The sequence below is a fragment of the Neolamprologus brichardi genome, unplaced genomic scaffold (genome assembly GCF_056152115.1).
Source record: "Neolamprologus brichardi isolate AB-2024 unplaced genomic scaffold, ASM5615211v1 NODE_ptg000033l+_length_6344489_cov_1, whole genome shotgun sequence".
Taxonomy (NCBI): Eukaryota; Metazoa; Chordata; class Actinopteri; order Cichliformes; family Cichlidae; genus Neolamprologus; species Neolamprologus brichardi.
Window position 1 is genome coordinate 1,066,069 of NW_028270137.1, and position 18,783 is coordinate 1,084,851.

General features: G+C 45.2%; 1 protein-coding gene across 1 annotated transcript; it reads left to right on the top strand.

The window, feature by feature from the left end:
• Positions 1 to 10,515: 10,515 nt before the first annotated feature.
• On the top strand, positions 10,516 to 13,632 carry LOC148094602 (uncharacterized). The gene is made up of 4 exons (XM_087837462.1): positions 10,516 to 10,726; positions 12,010 to 12,125; positions 12,516 to 12,638; positions 12,793 to 13,632. The coding sequence occupies exons 3-4, from the start codon at positions 12,602 to 12,604 to the stop codon at positions 13,356 to 13,358; spliced, it is 603 nt and encodes a 200-aa protein (XP_087693588.1). The 5' UTR covers positions 10,516 to 10,726; positions 12,010 to 12,125; positions 12,516 to 12,601; the 3' UTR covers positions 13,359 to 13,632.
• Positions 13,633 to 18,783: the final 5,151 nt, after the last annotated feature.

The window sequence follows — 18,783 nt, forward strand, 5'->3', positions numbered from 1 at the left end:
TCCCAAGGGCTACTGTTCAATGTTAAGGCCTTGGTGGTTTTGTGAGGGGAAGGGCACTGCTTTTGGACATGGCCCCAACCTTGACAGTTATGGCAGCGAACCCCACTCCTTTTAAAGTTTCTGTGATTGTTCGGTGTTGTCGAGGGTGTGTGTGGGACAGAATGATTCGGTGAGGGGCTAGCTGCATGTGCATGCTCAGCAACAGTCTCATCTTTGTCTTTTTCTCTGACAACGGCAGCTCGGGGCCGGCGTTCAGCTGCGTTACGGGCTCCTTGCTGCATGGCACTGGTTACATAAGATGCAGCCCTTTTAGTGGTTTCGTGTCGGTGGGCTATTTCGTATGCACAGGCAAGTGTGGCTGGGTGCCTCTCTAGCAACTTCTGTACTATTTCTGGATCACCCAGCCCATTGGTGAAAACTTCAACAGCTATAGAGTCTTGTTCAATCTCTGCTCTATCACCATATGCAACAGCCACTTTCCCATAAATGTCATCTCTGAAAACATGCAGGGCCTCACCAAGTTTACGCACTCGCTGCCTCAGTTCTACAGCAACAGCAGCTGCATGGTCAGAAGAAGGGCCATATGCAGTTTCCAGTTCGTCCACCAGGCGGCGGTAATCCCATTTGGATGAGCAGGGATTTCTGTGGATAATGGCCCCTGCTGCTCCAACTAGGCAGAATTTAAGCTGAGTTGTCATTGTTTTTTCTGACCAATAGTTGGCTTCAGCGCAGCTCTCAAACCTGTGCAGAAATTCCTTCCACGGTGTGGTGCCGTCATATTGGCCCAGACGTAGGGTGGGGACTCTCTCTCTAGATTCTAGAGTCTGGATAGTGGATTTTCATTTGGGGAGTAGGAGCTGGATAGTAGTTCATGCTGCTGCCTGTGTTTCTCTCACGGCCGTAGCTGCGGCATTCAGCATCAAGGAAGCGATTCATGCGGGAAAACTGCGGCTGGGCAGGACCACCGGGCGGCGCGAATACACCCTCTCCATTAGTGTGTGTGTTAGCACAACTTTCAGCACACAGGAATGGGTTCATATGTTCGTATTCAGTCACAGCTCTGTCTCTGTTAGCTTCCCTAATGCTCGCGGCACCCTCGGAGACACTGGTCAGCGATATGAACGGGTTGGAGTAATTGGTCTCAAGTCCGTAGTTTTCACGAGAATGGCGAGCAGCGGCCATCGCGAGTTAGCTTAGCTACGGGCCAATACACTTGTAATTACGGTCACTCGGCTTAATCGTTAGCCACTTTAGCCTGTCGGTTTTTCTCAGTGCTCACCACTCCTTTAATAACGTGAGAGGGTCCCTTCGTGGTCGCCAGTGTTAACCATTCCTCGCCGTCAGTCCCCTGACCGTGGTCGGGAGACGCGAGGGGAGATGCTTCCTCCAGGGCCGAAGTTTGTCCTCCTTCGGGGTTAACTCCCTTCACTTTTATGGAGTAGTGAGGCAGACAGAAATCAGCTGGGACACCGGAGAGTACTGAAGAGATGAGGCTTTAATAACAGTACTGCACACTTCGAAAACACACTGCATAGGCTGTAGCCCGTTAGAACGCTGCTCCCGGTCGCCCTCTCTACCCAGGACACACTCTCTCTCTCTTTTTTTTCTCTTCCGCTCCCCGCGTTTCCTTCACGCGCATGCTCACACACACATCACATACACTCCTTACTGCACCCAGCCACACACAAGACGGCAATTCCCGCAACATCAGGAAAGACCTCCGCTCAGTCTGACACCATCACGTGACCAGCAGTAAGAAAACTTACCTTAAAAATCTGTAGGGTTGTTTTCTCTGAGACATGTTGGAATCTGTAAGCAGTTACTCCGAAAAGGATCCAGATGTTTCAAAATACTTCTCTGGCGAACGTTTCAATTCTGCAAACATAAATGCTGTGATTAATGGACTAAAAGTCATCGCTTCTCACCCCTATTTATGGATTCAAGGATCAAAGGATCAAATTGGTGGTAAGATTCTAAATATACGTGATGTCATAATCCTGTTAGTTTGGAATACACAAAACAATAAGCACAGTTGTACAGACACATACACACACTCCCAAAAACTAGCCAGCCCTCATGAGGAGGTTGCGACGCCCTCCAGGTGCGGGAAAGAAAGCAGGAAAGACCGGGAGCGGGCCGCCTCACCGCTCTTTACATTAATGGACCGCCCCAAAGAAATCCAAAGAAATCCAAACACGGAAATGCTTTCACACACATGTGATTATGCGCAGAGGTCCATCCTAGCAGCCAACCTCAGATCTCCATGCAGGCACACATTAATGCACATACATCTGCACACATCCAGAGATAAACTCCCCCAAAGAAATCCGAACATGGAAACTTTTGCGCACACTGCACACACATTCAGAGTTCATAATGTACTGGTGAGTCTCCACCTGTTACAGGTGGATGCAACCTGGACCGTCTCAAGACAGACGAGACCAGATCCACCAAAGAAACTGCAGATGTGAGGACATGCGTCTTTTTGAAATATATAAAACAGTAAACACAGTCGTGCAGACACATACACTCACACAGGCTGCGAAAGCCTAGCCAGCCCTCGTGATGGGGTGGACCTCCTCCAGGCCTCACTGCCTTCCCCTCCTGAGAGAAACCCTTTATAGAAGAGTTGAGAAAGACACAATTTGTGAGGTCTGAATGTTCTGGTGGGTCTCCACCTGTTGCAGGTGAGTGCAGCCTGGACTGTCTCGAGACAGACCAGATCAGCTGCACCACAGACACTTCATACCTCATCTCAGGAGAAAAACTGAAAGAACAACATAAAAAAGGAGAAAACGACCTCAGAAACATGGCCAACATCTGTTTGATTAGACTAACAAATAATGGTTGACCATTTTCAGGTGCTCGCCTAACCTTCAGTAGTTGTTCGAGGTCATTGAAACGCTTAGGTTTTATATATCCAGTTTCCTTGGATTGATAAGGAAGTAGTTTTGCAGTAGTAGTTTTGTTCAGTTCTTGATAGCTTACGACTGCCATATGCCAGCACATGTTCCACGCCCTGTTGCATCTGTGACAGCACCGTGCCGATGCCAGTGTCGCTGGCATCAGTGTCTAGTGTCATTTCTCCATGGTCAAGTGGATAGCCAAGAAAAGGGGCAGAGGTGAGTCGACACTTCAGCTTGTCGAAAGCTACTTGGTGCTCAACATACCACTGAAAATGTGCATTCTTCTTGTTCAGGTTGTGCAGGGGTTCGGCTATAGAGGCAAAATCTTTCACGAACCAGCGATAATATGAGGCCAGGCCGATGAAGCGTCTGACCTCCTGGATGGACGTAGGTGTGGACCACATCTGAACTTTTTGAACTTTGCTGGGGTCGGTAGCCACACCATACTCGGATACCACATGGCCAAGATAAGCAACTTCGCGGCGAAAGAGGCAGCATTTGGCAGGTTTCAGTTTCAAGTTAGCTTGTTGAAGTCTATAGAATACCTGGCCAAGCCGTTGCAACATCCCCGACATGTCCTTAGCCAGCACGATGATGTCGTCCAAGTAGACCAGGCAGGTCTCCCACTGCATGCCAGCGAGGACGCAGTCCATCAGCCGCTGGAACGTCCACGCATTGCATAGTCCAAATGGCATGACGTTCCACTCAAAGAGGCCTGTCCTAGTGCAGAAAGCGGCGGCCCTGCGTGCTCTAGGCGTCAGCTCAACCTGCCAGTAGCCTGATGCGAGGTCTAATGTGCTGAACCATCTGGCAGTTGAGAGTGTGTCCAGCGTGTCCTGGATGCGGGGCAGCGGGTAGGCGTCTGTTATGGTGCGGTCGTTGAGAGCCCTGTAGTCAATGCAGAGACGGTATGTCCCATCTTTCTTCCGCACCATAACGATGGGCGAGGCCCAGCTGCTGCAGCTGCGTTGGGCGAGACCGCTCTGTAGGCTGTCGTAGATCTGCTGATCGGCATCTTGCTGCTTTTCCCCTGCCATTCTTCGTGGATGTTGTTTGACTCAGGCACCAGGACGGGTTATGATGTCATGCTGCACAAGGCTGGTTCGGCCCAGGTCAGAAGGCCCTGTAGAAAACACATGTCCATAAGTGAAATGGTAAATGGCCTGTATTTGTATAGCGCTTTACTAGTCCCTAAGGACCCCAAAGCGCTTTACACAACCAGTCATCCACCCATTCGAACACACATTCACACACTGGTGATGGCAAGCTACATTGTAGCCACAGCCACCCTGGGGCGCACTGACAGAGGCGAGGCTGCCGGACACTGGCGCCACCGGGCCCTCTGATCACCACCAGTAGGCAACAGGTGAAGTGTCTTGCCCAAGGACACAACGACCGAGACTGTCCAAGCCGGTGCTCGAACCGGCAACCTTCCGATTACAAGGCGAACTCCCAACTCTTGAGCCACGATCGCCCCCCCTAAGTGCTAAGCAAGCGTTTCAGTTGGAGCTGTTCATAATCATTGAGGTCTGTGGAGCTCTGGGCATAGAGCTCCTGCAGGTGCAGCGGAACCACAGGAGGGCTGGTCAGTGAGTCTGCAGCTGGAGAGACCATGGAGGGTTCCACGGCCTCAGCTGGCTGGAGGAGCCCGGCAATGGATCCTTCCGTAATTGTTACTGCTTTATTGCCGAGGTTAAAAAGGCGAAGTGGGACAGCTTTAGAAGGCTGCACGTTGACTAGGACTCTGGCGATAAGTACTTTGTGCTTCTCAACAAAACCTTTGGTGGGACTAAGCATCATGTCACCTTGAGCTGCTGCACCAGGATGCACATTGCCTTTCACCATATACTCTTGCCCCGGTTCCACCACCACAGTTCTAGCTATTCTCACTGCGTGTGACTTTGTACTGGCTTCGGTTTGGTAGTAGAGCACCTCTTCACCGAACAGGATGATGCAGCGTTTGCCGAAATCAAGACGTGCTTCAGCTTGAGTGAGAAAGGGATGCCCAAGCAGCACCTCATTTTCTGCTATATCTGCCACCAGGAAATCAACATCCACCTGTCGATTGTTGATATTGACAGATATCTGGGCTTCACCTAGCACCGGCACGTCCCCAGGTCCCACACCAAGCAAAGTCTCAACAACTGAGGGCTGTAGTGGTGGCCTCACGTCTGGGTGGATGGAGTTGTAGTAGGGCAGCGGCAGCACGCTCCTCCGGGCCCCACTGTCCAAAACAGCACATGCCTCCACTTCGCAGAGGCGCATGGGGATACTCATTTCTTGGCTTTGGCACTTAAGGTGGAGCACGGTGGGTTTTGGGCTGTCCCAAGGGCTACTGTTCAATGTTAAGGCCTTGGTGGTTTTGTGAGGGGAAGGGCACTGCTTTTGGACATGGCCCCAACCTTGACAGTTATGGCAGCGAACCCCACTCCTTTTAAAGTTTCTGTGATTGTTCGGTGTTGTCGAGGGTGTGTGTGGGACAGAATGATTCGGTGAGGGGCTAGCTGCATGTGCATGCTCAGCAACAGTCTCATCTTTGTCTTTTTCTCTGACAACGGCAGCTCGGGGCCGGCGTTCAGCTGCGTTACGGGCTCCTTGCTGCATGGCACTGGTTACATAAGATGCAGCCCTTTTAGTGGTTTCGTGTCGGTGGGCTATTTCGTATGCACAGGCAAGTGTGGCTGGGTGCCTCTCTAGCAACTTCTGTACTATTTCTGGATCACCCAGCCCATTGGTGAAAACTTCAACAGCTATAGAGTCTTGTTCAATCTCTGCTCTATCACCATATGCAACAGCCACTTTCCCATAAATGTCATCTCTGAAAACATGCAGGGCCTCACCAAGTTTACGCACTCGCTGCCTCAGTTCTACAGCAACAGCAGCTGCATGGTCAGAAGAAGGGCCATATGCAGTTTCCAGTTCGTCCACCAGGCGGCGGTAATCCCATTTGGATGAGCAGGGATTTCTGTGGATAATGGCCCCTGCTGCTCCAACTAGGCAGAATTTAAGCTGAGTTGTCATTGTTTTTTCTGACCAATAGTTGGCTTCAGCGCAGCTCTCAAACCTGTGCAGAAATTCCTTCCACGGTGTGGTGCCGTCATATTGGCCCAGACGTAGGGTGGGGACTCTCTCTCTAGATTCTAGAGTCTGGATAGTGGATTTTCATTTGGGGAGTAGGAGCTGGATAGTAGTTCATGCTGCTGCCTGTGTTTCTCTCACGGCCGTAGCTGCGGCATTCAGCATCAAGGAAGCGATTCATGCGGGAAAACTGCGGCTGGGCAGGACCACCGGGCGGCGCGAATACACCCTCTCCATTAGTGTGTGTGTTAGCACAACTTTCAGCACACAGGAATGGGTTCATATGTTCGTATTCAGTCACAGCTCTGTCTCTGTTAGCTTCCCTAATGCTCGCGGCACCCTCGGAGACACTGGTCAGCGATATGAACGGGTTGGAGTAATTGGTCTCAAGTCCGTAGTTTTCACGAGAATGGCGAGCAGCGGCCATCGCGAGTTAGCTTAGCTACGGGCCAATACACTTGTAATTACGGTCACTCGGCTTAATCGTTAGCCACTTTAGCCTGTCGGTTTTTCTCAGTGCTCACCACTCCTTTAATAACGTGAGAGGGTCCCTTCGTGGTCGCCAGTGTTAACCATTCCTCGCCGTCAGTCCCCTGACCGTGGTCGGGAGACGCGAGGGGAGATGCTTCCTCCAGGGCCGAAGTTTGTCCTCCTTCGGGGTTAACTCCCTTCACTTTTATGGAGTAGTGAGGCAGACAGAAATCAGCTGGGACACCGGAGAGTACTGAAGAGATGAGGCTTTAATAACAGTACTGCACACTTCGAAAACACACTGCATAGGCTGTAGCCCGTTAGAACGCTGCTCCCGGTCGCCCTCTCTACCCAGGACACACTCTCTCTCTCTTTTTTTTCTCTTCCGCTCCCCGCGTTTCCTTCACGCGCATGCTCACACACACATCACATACACTCCTTACTGCACCCAGCCACACACAAGACGGCAATTCCCGCAACATCAGGAAAGACCTCCGCTCAGTCTGACACCATCACGTGACCAGCAGTAAGAAAACTTACCTTAAAAATCTGTAGGGTTGTTTTCTCTGAGACATGTTGGAATCTGTAAGCAGTTACTCCGAAAAGGATCCAGATGTTTCAAAATACTTCTCTGGCGAACGTTTCAATTCTGCAAACATAAATGCTGTGATTAATGGACTAAAAGTCATCGCTTCTCACCACTATTTATGGATTCAAGGATCAAAGGATCAAATTGGTGGTAAGATTCTAAATATACGTGATGTCATAATCCTGTTAGTTTGGAATACACAAAACAATAAGCACAGTTGTACAGACACATACACACACTCCCAAAAACTAGCCAGCCCTCATGAGGAGGTTGCGACGCCCTCCAGGTGCGGGAAAGAAAGCAGGAAAGACCGGGAGCGGGCCGCCTCACCGCTCTTTACATTAATGGACCGCCCCAAAGAAATCCAAAGAAATCCAAACACGGAAATGCTTTCACACACATGTGATTATGCGCAGAGGTCCATCCTAGCAGCCAACCTCAGATCTCCATGCAGGCACACATTAATGCACATACATCTGCACACATCCAGAGATAAACTCCCCCAAAGAAATCCGAACATGGAAACTTTTGCGCACACTGCACACACATTCAGAGTTCATAATGTACTGGTGAGTCTCCACCTGTTACAGGTGGATGCAACCTGGACCGTCTCAAGACAGACGAGACCAGATCCACCAAAGAAACTGCAGATGTGAGGACATGCGTCTTTTTGAAATATATAAAACAGTAAACACAGTCGTGCAGACACATACACTCACACAGGCTGCGAAAGCCTAGCCAGCCCTCGTGATGGGGTGGACCTCCTCCAGGCCTCACTGCCTTCCCCTCCTGAGAGAAACCCTTTATAGAAGAGTTGAGAAAGACACAATTTGTGAGGTCTGAATGTTCTGGTGGGTCTCCACCTGTTGCAGGTGAGTGCAGCCTGGACTGTCTCGAGACAGACCAGATCAGCTGCACCACAGACACTTCATACCTCATCTCAGGAGAAAAACTGAAAGAACAACATAAAAAAGGAGAAAACGACCTCAGAAACATGGCCAACATCTGTTTGATTAGACTAACAAATAATGGTTGACCATTTTCAGGTGCTCGCCTAACCTTCAGTAGTTGTTCGAGGTCATTGAAACGCTTAGGTTTTATATATCCAGTTTCCTTGGATTGATAATCTGTCTCGTATTGAAATTGTTCTTTGGTCAGTTTTGCCTGTTGCAGAATTTCAGGGTCGCTCTTGTTGACTTTAATAGCCACGATCTGTCTGTTTGCTCTGTGAATTGGTTAGAAACAAAACTTGTTTTGGTTTCTTTTGTAAAATGCTCTGAAAACATCTGGAAAGGGTTTGGGTTGGTGTCAGGTCAACGTCCGTTATGCCATAAAGTATAATGGGTGAGCGCTCGTATTATGGGTTTTAAATCAAAGCAAAGCTACCACGTCATGAAGGATCGAAGCAAAGCTACCGCGTCACAAGGGATCAAAGTGATTCTGATGTATGCGCAGGCGCACATACACATGTTCGTTTGTGTAATATTGTTCACACTAAATTTGACCGTAGGCAATTTAATATGAGTCAATCAAAGAAAATGTTAGTTTTGGAGAATTTTGAAATTACGAAACTGACAATTACGAGAATTTTTGTTCGTGTATTTTTTTTTCTTTTGCATAACATGTCGAGCTTTTCTGTATATAGCCATGTCGTAGATTTCGGAGCAAACAAGAAAATGATGAAAATGTTCTATTTTATTTTAACAATCATCAACTGCATATGCAGGTTTCGTACGGGTGCTTGAAATCCTTGAAAAATCTTGGATATATTGTAGTGCTTCTATTTCGGATTTGGTGCTTAAAACGTCTTGAAACTGTATTTCATTCACCACAAATAACTATCTGATTGAATAGTTTTCTTATCAGATAGAGAAATAAAATGGCAAAGTCTAAAAGCAACATTTCTCTGCCTGGGCTGCCTTGTACCTCTGCACGTCAGTCTGTTTCAATGTGTGACCCCCCCTCCCCGAAAAGTCGGGGGTGAGCGCACTAACGTGCCTGGAGGCCGTTTTAATGAGTGTTTGCTGGAAAACGAAAAATACAAGAAGGAGTCTGCAAGAAGGATTTGTACGTTTTCACTGTGGAGGAGTTTGCGTAAGTCCTAGTAAATCATTTTCTTCAGTGTGGACGTTACACATGCTAATTTTTAAAATCGTCGTTATTATTTTGCTAGCTAGCAAACTCGCGGGATAAATGATTGAAATGCACTCAGTGTGATGCAATACGGTGCCGCTATTCTAACAGTTAGTTATTGCAGGGTAATTTCTGGAATATGCTGTGAATTTAACCAAGATTACACAGCAGTAGCAGTAATGCGAGTTACTTCCCCAAAGTGAAAGCTTTAAACGTTAGCCCGATGCTAAACTAGCCAACTCAAGCTTTCTGATTGAAGGCTAAAAGCAGCGTTGTCACCAAGTAAACAGAATATTGATTCTATTTTGGTGTATTGCTGCAGTTTTTTCAAGTATTAACTTGGTGCTTTTGGCAACCTTAGGGGGAAATAATGGTAATATGACTGATCCATATGGACACAAAGAATATAGACTTTTTTGTGCTACCGAAGTTCCGTGGCTTTCATTCAAAATCTGTTTATCGTTAAACAACTTGAAGATTATAATGGCTTCAAACTCACATTGAGGCCTGTGGGGCACTATCAGCCACTGAAACAGTAGACAAATGAATATTTCATACCTTAAGGCTGCCTGTTTATTTAAGGGAGATGAACAATACATTATAATTGTATATAATAATATCACAGATGATAGATTAAATAGGTTTTTGATAGATGCTTGTGCATTGTTAAAGTCTTGTATGTTGAATTGATCTGAGTATGTCATCTGTTCAAAGCCTCTCCCAGTCAGTGCTGTTCTCTATGCCTGTCTTACTCTACATGATCTTTTTTAACATCAGCATGCTAAAGGACTTGTTTGGAAGAGACTGCTATTTTATACGCTAAAATATGTTTTTCTTCTGGTTGGTGAAAACACTTTATTATCCTCTAATAGATTTTTTTAAATGCTTGGTGATGGTAGTACCCAAAACTAGCTGCGTCAGGTACTTCCCTGTGTATTTGGAGAGGATCAGAAGTCCCAGGAATAAAAAAGCAACTAATTATTTATCTGCACAGCCGTACAAGTGGCTGACTGCTAGTTTGGTCCTCTGAGGCCGTGTCCTAGTCAGTGTGTCTCGCTAGATTTCTCTCTCTTCTGTTAATTGAGCCTTTTTGTTTGTTTTGTGCAGTTCTGGTTAATAAGTGAAATTAATAAAAGCCGCAGAAACATTTTCATTGCATTTCTGTTTGTTCTGTACTTGCTAACTGTCAGTTCAGAAGAAAATGTAGCTGCTGTTTGCCAACAAACTCAGTTCCTTTGCCCGATAATTTCCTTCAAAAAAATGCCTACATATATATTTATAAGCTGAGTTATTATATAGCTGAATAATTATATCTTTCAATTCATAACTAATAATGTTTTATTTTAAATTTGTGTCTTTTAGCTTCTTCTGCTTATTATTGTTATCCATCCATTTTCTTCTGCTTATCAAGGACTGGTTTACCCGGGCAGCAGCCTAAGCAGAGAAGCCCACATCTCCCTCTCCCCAGCCACCTCCTCCACTTCTTCTGGGATAACACCAAGACATCCTCAGGCCAGCTGAGAGATATAGCCTCTCCAGAGTGTCCTAGGTCTGCCCTGGGCCTCTTTCTCCTTTTCTCATCAGCCTCTCTTCAACATGTAGGAATAGCAGCTCTACTCTGAGCCCCTTTTGAGTAACTGAACTCCTCAGCCTGTCTTTAAGGGAGAGGCAACACCCTTAGAGAAAGCTCGTGTTTTTCATCTGTCAGTCCTCTGCTCACCTGTCCCCAAACTCGTAAACAAGAGAAGATTAAAGTCCTCCGCTTGATGCTGCAAGTCATTGTTTTTATTGTCTTTTTCTTAATATCTTCAGATCATTCTAAAAATATCTGTACAACAGTTTGTTTATGCAGTCAGCATTTGTATATATACAGCAGTATTCTCAAACAAGCAACAGTGAACGCACCTGTGTGAGGCAAATTCCACAATCACAGTTCAATCAGTCCCCCCACCCTGACACTTTTTTCCACTTTAAGTGAGGAAATGGAATTAAATCTGACACATCTTTATCTTTTTTGGACATATCAACATATCTTTTTAAGGTTAAGAGAATATGGTCATCAGATTGGAGAAGCTGAACAATCAGAGCTGTGATAATGATATTTAAGGATATTTAAGGTGTGTTGACTGGTTCATAACGTCAGCTCATGTGAGAAAACATCCCATGCTAAAAGTTGCCGCTAGCTGCTGGTTGATGGTGAATTTATTGTGTGTTTCCACCGTCTGTACAGATGAAGAGTAGCAGAGCTGGAGATGAGGCAGGAGGAAGAGTTGACTCAATTCAATTTCAGTTTATTTATATAGCGTTAATCACAACAACAGTCACCTCAAGACACTTTATACTGCAAGGTGGAGGCCCTATTGTAATACAGAGGAAACGAAATGATCAAAACAAGCCCTTTTGAGCGAGCACTTGGTGACTGTGGGAAGGAAAAACACCATTTTAACTGGAAGAAACTTCCAGTAGAAGCAGGTATAGGGAGGGGCAGCCTCTGAGGACTGGTTGGGGTTGAGGGGAGGGAGAAAGGACAAAGGACACGCTGTGGAAGAGAGCCACTCTATGAGCTGTTCATTCAGTTTGTGGTTTAGCTCGACTCCATGACGTTTCTGAACTAATGGTTTGCTCAATTAATGTTGCAATGAATTATGGGTGGATTTTACTGATATTCTATCTTTATGTTGTCACCAAACAGATCTACAGATTTAGGATTAGCTACAGGCTCCTCTACCCCTGCTAGCCCTTCTGTCCTGCCCAGGATGGTGCCCCTGGTGCCCCCTCATAAGGTCCAGCAGTCCTACTGTCCATCCAACAGCTCCTTCTCCCCTCTCACAGCCCCTATGGGAGCTCCATCTGTGGTGGCTACAGGCCTTACAGCTACAGCTACGGTGGCGGCTACAGCCTGGGAGGATACAGACACACACCTCACCTTGAGGACGTCCCCCCAGCAGGTTTGTGCAGCAGGCTGAAGAGATGGAACAGCAAGCACTCACATATTCATATGAGTACATTTAGTTGTTTTGAGAGGTGTACTCAACACAGGACAGTGGCTGCAGGTGCTAATTGTTCTGAGTTCAAAGTAATTAAGGCTGCTGTTGCAAAGTTTGATAATAGAATCTGAAGCTGGTAATGTTCAGGGCTGCAGTACACGTGTAAAGATGAGTCTGCTTGTATGACATCATATGTGCCTTTGTGTAACTCAGTGGCAAATAAATTGGGTACCATAGCTCCATATGCCATTAGTTACTTTACAAGTGTAAGGAAAAGCAGAAGGACTTGTTTTTGGTTCAGACCAGTTAAAATGATGAATGTCTTTCATTCAGTTTCCTTGCTTGGTTTAGACACTAACTGGGCGAGCGAGGAGGACGACCACGTGGTGGCCAGAGGAGAATATGACTTTACAGCTGCTTCTCAGGAGGAGCTTTCTATGCAAGCTGGAGAGATGCTCAACCTCGCTCCTAAAGGTGATGAGCTTTTTACTGGCTGCGGGACATTTGATTCTGAGTGCTTTGACCCAAAACCTTCTGTTTTTGTTTTCCTTATCTTAGAAATAACAGATGAGGGCTCTTCTTTTGTGTGAGCGTGCCCCATGTTTACAACTATCTCCCTCGTGTTTAGAGCTACAGCCCCGTGTGCGTGGCTGGCTCCTGGCCAGCGTGGACGGTGAGACCACCGGCTCGTCCCAGCAAACTACGTTAAGATCCTCAGCAAGAGAAGAGACCGCCGGGCCACAGATGTGGAGAGGCTCGCTCAGGCCCAGCAGGCGAACACGCAGGCACCCCAAACAACCTCAGCTGCACAAATCTGTGTCTCTCCTGCAGCCCATAAACGTACAGCATCTACCCGCATCATGTACAGTACATGAAGGACCCGTCTCGTCAGATTCATTAGGCTCAGCTGTGTCCCCCTCCTGTGTTTCCTCGTTTCCCTCTGTGTGTATTTATAGTAGTGATGGCCAAACAAAGCTTTCTGAAGCTTGTGTTGAAAAACGATTCATTACTGGAAGCTTTTTAACACAGTCCTCTGTGGTGACATCTGCTGGTCAAAAATATGAAGAGCAGCTTGAATCTACAAAAAAACTGAACTGCTTCATTATGATTGCCCACTCTGCAGAGTGGAATTCACAATTGGACGTCACTGATCACGTGACTGTGGCCAAACGAGCATCGACAGAGTGCTTCTGAAGCGGTGTGTTGGTGTTTTCGACACACGCGCCGGAGCGTCAGCTTCAAGCGGGCCATCACTAATTTATAGCATTCGTCCTCTTGTGTGCGTTACTGGTCCGTCTGTGTTCCTCCACGCTGTTTTTCCTGCTTGTCATCGTGTTTTAACTCCATTCCCTCGTGTCCAGGTTTCTTATCTGGTTCTCAGCTTTCCCAGTTTAGGTTTTCCTAGTTTTGTTTCTCGCCTCCCTCGCCTTTGTTTGTATGTCACTCTCCATAAATAAAGCTCACTCACATCAGCAGTGCCTGCATCTTGGGTCCTCCATTCATATCTCAACACGCAAACCCTGACATTTATTGTGTAGTTACATACTGCTAGGAAGTGCTGACAAAATATGAAATTATGATGCTGTTTATGTAGAGGCACAGTACCAACACAGAACAGCGGGGACACAGAACCAAAACCTAAGAACTAACATCACACATCAAGAAATCAAAGATTAATAAAACAAAACAGAAAACACTGAGCCAGCGACCCAGGACCGTGACATTCAGTTTCTCAAGGAGGAATCAAAGCAAACATTTGTTTCTTTTTATGAATAAGAGATTTCCTTTATGGGTTACGTGATGGTGTAAGTTCCAGCACAGCTCATTTAGTGTGCAGAAGTGCTCCGAGGCCCCTATGAAACACATGATTGAAAGAATCTAATAAATTAGAGGGTGCAGTAGCTGTAGTATGACTTTTTGTTCTCCTGCTGCATGACGACTTTACTTTTTTCTTTCTTTTGGTGGGAGGAAGTCGACATCTCAGTCCATTGTGACGTGCAGATCTTTGACTGGCTTATGAACTCCGTCAGGAGGAACTCAGCAGGAGAGGGAAACAAGGACCAACAAACCCGGCTTGGTAAAAAGGAACAAGAACAGAAAAAATCAACATCATTACACATCCCTGAGCTGTCATTTACACCACCTGTGGCGCTTGATTTATTGGTCACTAAACGTGGTGTGTGTTTGGTGCGTCACTGGCTGCGTGTTCTGTGTTATTTGTCGGTCGTGGGGTTTGGCATTGATATTTGACATCACAACAGAGAAGCGAATCTGGCATTTATATCTGACATCACAACAGAGAGAAGCGAGTCTGGCATTGATATTTGACATCACAACAGAGAAGCGAGTCTGGCATTGATATTTGACATCACAACAGAGAGACTGGATGTGATGTCAGTCCCCTCTAAATCGTGTAATTTACAGATATTTAATTCCAATGATTTGACTGCATCATTGTGTCTTTGAGTTATGACCCAAACTCTCTTTCAACTTTGTGAATAAATTCACGTCCCCCTGTGACCTCATAATTACACCACAGTTCAGATGGGATGAATGAGTCATGAGGTCACACCAACAGTGACAACATCAGCAGTGACATCACTAAAGTTGCCAGGTGAGTCCATAAATAGAACCCGTGACGTGGAGCAGGTACCGCCGTTTTGGACAATGCCACGACACAGGTATAGACGCAAACGTGCCTCTCGCCCCGTTCGCAGACGCAGGAGAGCCCACAAGGCCTCGGGTGTCCGCAGACGTGGGAGAAGATACCGTCGCAGACATTAGACAATCTCAATAAACATGTAGGATGAACATCCAAACTGTGGTCCAATCAAGTTTTTTTTAGATAATATATGTTATTGTTGTTTTGTGTTTGTTATCAATGTTGTGAAAAAAGTTAAGCTTAGTAAGCCATCAAGCACTGATTACTCGTAGAAGAGCACCAATAGGAGACAGAACTAATTGATCCTTCAAAACCGTTCAACTTAGAAAAACCATTCAAACACCATTAGATTCCTCTTCTTTTGGACATGACTGCTTCTTTTTTTCTCATTTTTAACATTTATAATTTTAATTTTATTCAACTTTATTCAACAAAAATTTCCCATGTATTTCAATGGGAGAGTCTTCAAATTTTCATTCAACTTACTCATTTTTCAAATCTAACTACTTCCACATACATTGACATAGAGCTACCATTCAAACTTTAAAACGAAGCCAAGACATTCAACTATTCAACTTGTATTTATCTTTTCAATATCTGTCATACTTTTTCTTCAGTTCCAGTTTAAGTTTCATCCTTTTTTTCAGCCGTTTCAGAGTTTATAATGGGTGTGTATGGGACGGAATGTTGGCGCTAGAGTGAGACAGCTCAACTGCTAGAGTGAGAGGAGGGGGGAATTAATCTTAAAATCTTTTCTTAAAACTGCTGCTGTGTCCGCAGCGTTTGCTCTACAGCTATGATGTTACCCTCAAAACGCCATCGCTGTCCTCTTTCATCTAATGTGTTTATTATTGTAATAGGTGTTATGGTTCTTTCATAAATGTCACCAATGCACAGCCTCCTCCCTCCAACTCTTCCATAGACTCTAATGTTAAAAAGGCTCGGAAAGTTTGTCTGAAAATCTGAAGTACAGGCTGTCTTTACACTGTCACCACGTCCATATAATAAACTCCACAGGCATGAAAACTGAGAATTTGGTAGACTAGACATTGCTGCCGCTCACGGTGAAAGAACTTTGTCAATACGACTTGTACTTTTCATTTAGGAACAATTTGTTTCGGGCTGACGTTTCTGTTCATTTTAAGCAGCAAAAGTGAGGCACATGTCTGTGTGCGTGTGTATGGAGCCATTGGGTGCAGTCACTATAGCAACCAGGCTCACGCCTGCCTGCTTAACGAGCTCTGTCTCACTCTGCCAAGATTCATCTTAAACACTTCTCTTTCAACTGCTGCTGTGTCTACAGTGTTTGCTCTACAGCCATCATTTTACCCTCAAAACGTCGCCATCGTTGTTCTCTTTCCAACACTGTGTCTTTCAAAGCTCAGACATTTAAAATTTTTAAACTGTGTGGATCCAAGTGGAGGGATCACATTTTAGTCATTCAGTGATTCAAAGAATATGAACTTTTAATATTCATTCAGATGTTTTCTGACTCTAAATTGTGTTTTCTCATTTCTTATGTTTTTCTAATTTACAATTAAAACATTTTCAGCTGTTTTCCAACTTCTTCTGTGTGGATGTCAGCTTTTAGCAGTTCAGCACTTTTGTTTTCAGGCGAAAATTTCTGTATTTTCCATCTCATTCAACATTTTTAACTTAAAATTCAGCAATTAATTCATTTCAGTGCATATATTCAGATTCAAGCATTCACACTGCAGTTTCTTCAGGAAATGCACTTTCTAGTTAGAAGGTGTTATTATTCAGTCTGTACATCGAATAGAAGGCACTAACCACAAGGTGATCTTCAATGCATCTCTGTGTGAATGTGAACGGGGCAAGAAGACCCCCACTGACTGCATGTCTTTAGACTGTGGGAGGAAGCTGGAGAGAACATGCAGACTCCACACAAAGACCCCGGCCTGATGGGGTTAGGGTCCTGAGTTTGATACCCCAAACTGAACGCAGGACAGAGGAAGGGATGGGTGATGTTCATGTGTGCCCAGGTGTATGATGTGGCTCTTTGCGGTGACACAGTAAAAAATGTGGCTGTTTGTCTGTGACTGGTTGGCTGCCCCAGCCCTGGCCCTTCATGTATTTCAGTAATGTCCTTTTCTCCCGTCTCCTCCTCTCGTTTACATGTTTTGCCCTTGTGACCCATTCCTTCTGTCACGTGTGTTTTCCCCTCCAGCCATCATGTTCTGTTTGTGCTTAGTTATGTCCATGTCTCATCTCTAGTCCTCTTTTCCCTCTGTATGTATTTACAGTGTACGTGTTCCTCGTCGGTTCGTCATGCTAAGTCTGCGTGTCTTATTCCGTCATGTGTCATGTATCACTCCAAATCTCACTGACTTTAACTAATAATAACTGTTTGCTGAGTGTTATGTCTAAAAGGTATTGCACAATCGCCTCTAGTAGAGGATCAGGTTTGTTTTCCACTGATAATGGATTTTAACATGACTGACCAATGATTGTGGAGCACGTCCATGTAGGATCTTATAAATACAACGAGCAAACTTAAATGTTTTAAAATGTTCAAAACTTAATATATTATATTTCTGAAGTATGACGGAAGGAAAAAGTTTCATATTTTTAAAAAAATCCAATGTCATATGATCAAATTTATGTCAAAAAGTTCATATTTATTCCTCCTATGTCATGTGTGAGTACTGTACTGTAAATGTCATATATATCAGATGATACTGATAACCTAATGCTAATAACTATGCAGAGGTCTCTAGGCCTCGACTTTTATGGAGCATGTGAAGTTTGGGGCAGAGTGGACAAAGAAAAGTTTCTCAGCAGGTTCAACAGGTTGCTACAACACAGGCCAATGAAGTATTGCACTCACTCATCCAAACTGGCAAACATGTAACATACACCCTAAGACTGATCCTGCTTTTTACTCCTTTGCTATGGTTTAATTTGATATTATGTAGCCTTGGAGACAGTTTGCATAGATTAGAATGTTAGATTCCTGTGATGTCATCAATGCCCGATGTTTTGTTTTAATGTCTTGTGATAGTTCTAAGTGCAGACAAAGTCAGAGTTCAAGTGAGTTTAGTCCAATTTCCCAGTATGGCTTCCTATGTGTGCACTTTAGAATTCTTCTAGTTCCTCCTGTTCTCTTTTTCTAAAACACATTTTCTCTGTAATGCAGGTGGTGATTAAGGATGTTGTTCAGTTTTTAGTCAGCTACCTACCAGTGGTAAGAAATGTTTGTCTTTTTCTGTTGTCTTCCCCCAACGTGTACCTCAGACAGCCTAATGTTTGAACACTGAGCTTGATGTTCTGTTTCTCAAGCTTCTTAATGGTAAAATGACCGAGATTCCCAAGGAGGTGGCATTGCTAATAAAAGTGGGGGCAGGACCAGATGCTACGAGCAGCGATGTGACGCCCGCTTAAAACGACTGGTATGACTTGGAAGATGAACTCATTATGGTCTTTGAAAGGCCAAAAAAACATAGACTTGGAAGCCGACCTGGCAAACAGAAGAACCTTTGTGCACGAGAGGGAGGTTAAGGTCAGCGAGTGGCAAGATAACATGCGGCTCTTTAGACTTATAGTGCGGCTCCACGTGGTTTGGGAAAAGTATTTAGCTGAAGTGTATTTTATTTATATTAGTTCTTTTTTAACTTGTAGTTCTAAATTAGAAGATTATTGTGATATTGAAATATAAAAATAAAAGTATGGTAAGTATGACTGCACAGGGGCTTTGTGGCCTGGCTGCAGAAGTCACTGGATAGAAAGCTGCTGACGTTTCACTGCATCCTGCACCAAGAGGCATTGTGTGCGCAAACCTTTCCTCTAGAATGCACAGAGGTCATAAATGTTGTCATTCAGATCATCAATAAAATAATGGCAAAAGGTTTAAATGCTCTCCACCTCATTACTGGATGAGGTGGAGAGCATTTACCCTGATCTCCTGCTGTATGACAGAGTCCTGCTGTCCAGAGGAGA

Bases quoted from the DNA above. Each gene is read 5' to 3' on its own strand.
- LOC148094602 (XM_087837462.1), top strand. From the start codon at position 12,602: ATGCAAGCTGGAGAGATGCTCAACCTCGCTCCTAAAG. The intron at 12,639-12,792 runs GTGATGAGCTTT...CCTCGTGTTTAG, and splicing joins GCTCAACCTCGCTCCTAAAG to AGCTACAGCCCCGTGTGCGT.